This window comes from Lepisosteus oculatus, chromosome 11 (genome assembly GCF_040954835.1).
Source record: "Lepisosteus oculatus isolate fLepOcu1 chromosome 11, fLepOcu1.hap2, whole genome shotgun sequence".
NCBI lineage: Eukaryota > Metazoa > Chordata > Actinopteri > Semionotiformes > Lepisosteidae > Lepisosteus > Lepisosteus oculatus.
Window position 1 is genome coordinate 41,727,552 of NC_090706.1, and position 6,000 is coordinate 41,733,551.

General features: G+C 40.4%; 1 protein-coding gene across 2 annotated transcripts in view; it reads left to right on the top strand.

Moving 5' to 3' along the window:
- psd2 (pleckstrin and Sec7 domain containing 2) overlaps positions 1 to 5,437 on the top strand; it is a 110,040-nt gene extending 104,603 nt beyond the window's left edge. For both annotated transcript variants that reach the window (XM_006632120.3, XM_069195377.1), the window contains exons 14-15: positions 1,176 to 1,319; positions 3,766 to 5,437. In XM_006632120.3, the coding sequence (XP_006632183.2) occupies positions 1,176 to 1,319; positions 3,766 to 3,975 (354 nt within the window). In that variant the 3' untranslated portion in view covers positions 3,976 to 5,437. The remainder of the gene's footprint in view (positions 1 to 1,175; positions 1,320 to 3,765) is intronic.
- Positions 5,438 to 6,000: the final 563 nt, after the last annotated feature.

The following is a 6,000-nucleotide window of genomic DNA, read 5'->3' on the forward strand; positions in this document are numbered from 1 at the left end:
GGTGCCCTTGACAGGAGGGAGGGGGGTCGCCCGACACCTCAAGCAAAGAGCCGTGTGGACAGAAAAGAAAAACAAACGGAATTGAATGGGTTGAAGTGTGACTATGCTGCAGTTTTAAAATAATAAGAAATATTATATTCCATTTTGCCCATATTTTCCTAGAAAGGGTACTGAGACAATAAAGAAATGCAATACCAAATTCTTTCTAAAATAACTAGCTAAGTACTAGTTAATTATGGACGTTCCATGACACCCAACTGTATTAGCAGGCAGCACCTATTCCCATGTGGAAGTAATCGTTGGGGGTGGTCTCTCTGAATCTGGAGATCATGTAATTAATTGGTCAGCATGGTCAGTAATTAATTGGTCAGCATCTTGACCTGGTCTGGGCCAAACACGTGCTTCAACAGGAGCTTCAACATTCACAGTGAGCCTTCAGATCTGCTTTGCTAATTCCACCACAGTACAAGCTAAGCACACATGACAGTATGAAAATGAAGTTTTCTGAACTCAAACATTAGCTATCAGATCATACATGTTCCATTTTTACAAACTATGAGAGACTGATGAGTGATCCTTCAGATTTACAAAAAGGCATCCTCCTCCTCCATGAATTTCGGGCTGTCAAATCTGCATTCTTCATCTTCCTTAATTTACAGGGAGACAGGCATATTATGTGATCACTGGCCAAAATGTAGGTACGTCAGGTGAAAGGACTGCCGGAATGGTTGGTGTCTGACTTCCATCACGTTCCTTAGCCAGTTAATCCCCCTTTTCTATTCTGTTGAAAATGGATGGAAACACTGGAACATACATTTCAGTCCCAAGTACGGTACCATCACCCCTATCATCACAGCCTCAGTCTAAAGGCGATTATTTTCGAAGAAGGGGATGGGATTGGGCTGAGGGAATTTCGGAACCTCATGTGTCACATCACATGCTTTTACAGCTGTTCTTGTTGCTCACAGAGGCCCCGAGGCGCCTGCAGCACAGGGAACACTAGTTCCTTCAGGTTTGTGTCCAATGGCAAAGGGGAACATGGGATTAGGGTTGACTTCTGGCAAGAGTCCCACCCTTTTGTTATTCAGTAATGCACTCTTGATGCACACAGTGCTTTCTGGATGACTGTAACTCATTGCATGACTTCTGCTTTATTTCCATGGCTTGCTGGCTAGGAGGAGCAGTTGAGGTCACACGAGAACAAGTTCAAACAGATCTCTGCAGAAGTGGAAGAACATGGGAAAAACTCCCCCGACAAAACCTTAAAAACAAAAGAAACAGAGGAATACAGACTGAAGGAGCACTATCTAATATTTGAGGTGGGCTGACATTTCTTTTTTACACACTTGTGATAAAGGCATGTAGAGGAGAGGATATTATGTATTATCTCGAGCTGTGTGACCTGTTCGAGAGATAATGATACATCATCATGATTACTGAGATTGGAGTAATCAAATGTGAGTGGAGTCAGATTCACCATTTTTTCTTAAAAATACATTCAAAACAGCCTTACCTCATTATTAATACATCAGTTATTTAAACAACAGTTTGTACATGTGTTGATCTGAATGAATGTGATAAGCTGTAATCGGTTAAGATATTGCTGTTAATGCTTTCTGCAAGATGTCCTACATGAATCCGACTGTCTCAGCTTCTACAGCCGACAAACAAGACCTTTGTCTCCATTAACCAAAATTAACCAACATAATCAAGTACTTAAACATTAGTTTGCAGTTGTACTGATAAAACATTAACAGTCTTTCAGTATAATCTTACATTTCACACAACCATGTAAAACAAAGTAAAGTTTTCAAACAACCACTGCCATAATAATAATAATAAGTGGATTCTCCGTGCTTTTGGGATCACTAGTTGTACCTTTCTCTTGGACCAGCTCAAGGGTTTTGAACCCAAGCCCTAACTCAGGAGAGAGAGAGGAAGTGCAGGGAAACTCCTCTGGTCTCACTCATTTGCAAGCTACTCATTTTGAAATGTTAAAACATCACAGGAGGTTCAGCAGCAACCAGAGGAGAGGTGCATATCTTACTGACAGCACTCCAAGCCTGCAGGCACCCTTGGAGGCCACAGGGGGCGCTGTGTCACCCAGACACCTGCGGCCATTTATTCTCAGTCTCCCCTGGGCAGCACTCTGGACAATCATGCACTTGCTTGGAGAGTCCTGGTCACAGTCAGATAGTGACGTGACTCAGATTGAGCCCATGACACGGAGATTACTGAGCCCTCCCTCTCTCACACAAATGCCTCTAACCCCTCGAGTCACAACAGTGTCCATTTCACTGAGGACACTGCACTAGAAATAATAAAGTGGTTAAATAACGCTTAGTATGGTTGTTCATTTTTACTATGTAGTCTTGCCTCTGCCCTGCAGGCACTGGGTTATGCGGCTCTCATTTTAGATTGCACTAACCAGCATGAGGTACTTCAGAGATTAAGATCAGTGAGCTGAAAGGGTTCAGTGATTCACAAGGTTTCTCCTTTCCAATCACAAGTTAAAAGGAAGAAAAAAGCTCTGCACCAGGTGGCTAAGTGACTGATTGATCATCCAGTCGCTGGAATGGAATTTTCCAGTGCTGGCCGGTCAGTCAATAAACTGAGCCTGGCAGGCACACCTGAAGGTTCAGGAACACGTTCGATTTTCAAACAAAAGAATTCACACGCTGACAGCACCTTCCGTGTTAACCCAGAAAGCAGATTTTCAATCTGTTGTGTTAGCAAAATTGAGATTTTTTTCTGGATTTCTTCTGATGTGCCAGAATAAAGTGATAGATACAGCTAATGTTTACCAGCTGAAGTGCTCTAGTGCCTAGAGGCAGCACCAACCTGAAGGATACCACTCGACTGCAGTCTGTGACTACCAAGTTAAAAATTGTCATAATATGACAAGTGAGATATGATGCAACAATATTTCATTATATAATTTCTAAGATTTTTTTTTTCTTGTATCAAAGTGGTTATGTGGCTTAAATGCTTATAGCATTGGGAATTTAAAACACACTATGTTTTGGAAACCCAATTCTGGGTCTTTAAAGTTGTACAATCTTTCAGTACACATTTCTGCAGGTCCTCCTATCTATATACTGCCCCTGTGTGGACCATAGGTAAGGCATTTTGACACCCTTGATATTGAATATAACTACACATTTTTAATCAAACTAATTGGCCTGCAGATTCAATACTGACTTAAGAGTTTTTAGCATTGATCTTACCAGATTACATTTTTTTGGGTCAGTACAATAGGTTATGCATATCAGCAGAGTACTGCTGTTCTTATTTTTTTTTTAATGAGACAAAGCTTAATTTAGATCAATTTCGATGTAAAAATCTTGTATCGTGGACTTTCAACCAACGGATCCTACAGCTTTTCTCTAGTCACAGTATCACTCCTTTAATATTCATTTAAAGGAGTAAAAGATCAATTAAGCACGAGTGAGTCACAAGACGAGGGGATATGTTGCGAGTTTGCGGGACTAAACAGATGTCTCAGAAGATATTTTAAACTTTAATACTTAGTTATACAGCTATTTATTTTCATCACGTGCCTGTGAGGGTGATAGAATGTGAACTGGAAGACTTGATGGCAAGAGGAAAGAGCACTGGCATTTCAGGCTATTTATTTCTCAGTCATTAACACCCCGCACCCTATCACACTAATCTGCATTGTAAGAAAATCTGCACCGTGCCAGCTTGTGTTCTCTATATTGAGCTCTATTGAACTCACTGCTCTCTTCTAATTTACCTCCACAGAAAAGTCGATATGAAACATACATTCACCTCCTGAAGGCCAAGCTAAAGGTAGAAAGTGATGATTTGGAGAAAATCGAGGCGAGCCTGTTCAGTGTGGAAGGAGAGGAGAGCTGTCTGCGGAAGACACAGTCCAGCCCCTCGCTGAACCAGGGCCACGTGTCCCTCAACGGGACAGCAGACGGCAAAGACATTCTGGATCACAAGTGCTGAGGAGAAAGGAAACTAGCATGAAGTGGTCTGTGGTGGATATTTTGAGTTCACAGAAGAGCACAATGTACTTATTCCACTTAGGACCCATGTTGGGGCCACGACATTCTAAAACAATACATGATGTGATAAAGAAAACTTACCACAAGAGTGTGTTTTGTAACACGGTGAAAACCTATGCTTTTTTAGTGCTTATATAGATCTCGAATCCACTTTGTCCACATGGTAAAAACAAACTCTTTCCAGCACGCTGGCTGCCACTTGTGTGTGCAATAATGGACACATTACCATGGCCTCTCTGGTCAGATTGTTCTGTTAACCATCTGCGACTGCTATACTTTGCAACATACAGACCTAGTTTTTATTATTTTCTGAAAATAATGCTATGATTATAGCAAACTACAAAGCAGCGGGACTGCAGTGCCAATGTTTTCCTTGTATCAGAAATTGCTGAAACAAGAGAACTGCCACAGCTTACAACCTCCATGATTAAAACTAGATTTCTGATACGCTGATTTATATACTGACAACTATTGCAAAGCAATAGGTAAAAATGCGCTATTGTACAGCCGAGAGACTGTTCTGATTATAGTGCGAGAACTGTGTGACTAAGCTGAGTCTTGTACGCAAAGTGGGAAGATGTATTACTAGGGTACTAGATGACTTGTTTCAAAGGATAAATTACTTCAACGGTACAAAGTAAAGTGTGTGCTGGAACTGAAGGAAAGAAATGCTTTATGATTCAGTCTAGTTGTTGGACAGCACAAGTGTCCCATCTGTTTCATAAAACTCTGCTTCAGAATGCTAGCAGTAAATTAGTAAATGTCATTTTTACTTTATATCAACTTTCGTATTATGAGACAGTACAATATTGCTATGACTAAAGAGCTGACTTATATAATCCAAGGCTTTTAGGTAGATTAATGCTGTTTTAATACAAAACAAGACATTTTATTATCATCCTTTTTGTTTATGAAGGAATTTCCTATTAAGTCGATTTCAATAGGCCTTGCCTTCTGATTGTTTTGTAAGTTGATTTTAATTGCACTTTATGTTACAGCTTTGTTCTGTTTTTCCTTTATTGTAAATTATTTTCATATTTATTTTTATTTTTTATTTTTCTGTGATTTAAAAAAATGTAAAGGACCCTTTTACTGGAATCTAAGGTTATTACTGAAATGACCGCATAAAGGTTCTTTTTATAAATATTTTGGATGACTATTTATTGACAATTGTATGCTGGACATAAAGGTGAAAAGTAATCTGATCACTCTGAAGGGGGTTGACTGAGAAATTTGAATTAGGAAAAGAGTACAACTCTTGAAAGCCAACCACACACATCTGCAAAAGATGACTGCTGATTCTCAGTGAAATGAAGTGTCCACTTATACAGAAGCTATACATTGTATCCCTCACACTTCCACAAAATGTTAAATAAAATGGATCTCCAGGGTCAGTGTTTCTGTTCACTTTGGTCTTTTACTCGTCAATGGAAAACGCATTTCCTAAGTTTATTTTCAGAACGATTTACATGTTTCTGTGTTGTTATCCAGGATGTTTTGTTTTCACTTTCCATATTGTTTTTTCAACCGGTCACGTGCTCCGTTAGGATACTTAATTTCTTTTAAACCAAGATTAGGTGCCTTACAGCCTTCTTGGTGCAATTCCACTACGCTGTACTTCACTGTCCACCCTGTGGGGAAATCCCACAGCTTGCACATGCTGTCAGTTTTCCACTGACCAGACACAAGAAGCTCCCGGCAAATGGAAACCTGGAGTAACGTGCTTGTACCATAAAGCTGGGAGTTAATCCAGTTATGGAGAATATTTCAGAAACACCGCAAAGTTCATCCATGCTTATTGACAGGTGGACGTGGATGGGTCTTACTTTGAACTAGAGCTGCAGGGGCATTAAACTAAAATACAGGGCTGTCTGGTGTCCATCAAGGTGCTGCCCTGTGAAGACGTTCCCCTGAGTGTCTCCGAGCGCACCTTGTGTCTGCTGCATTAGGGACCAGCTGACCAGGC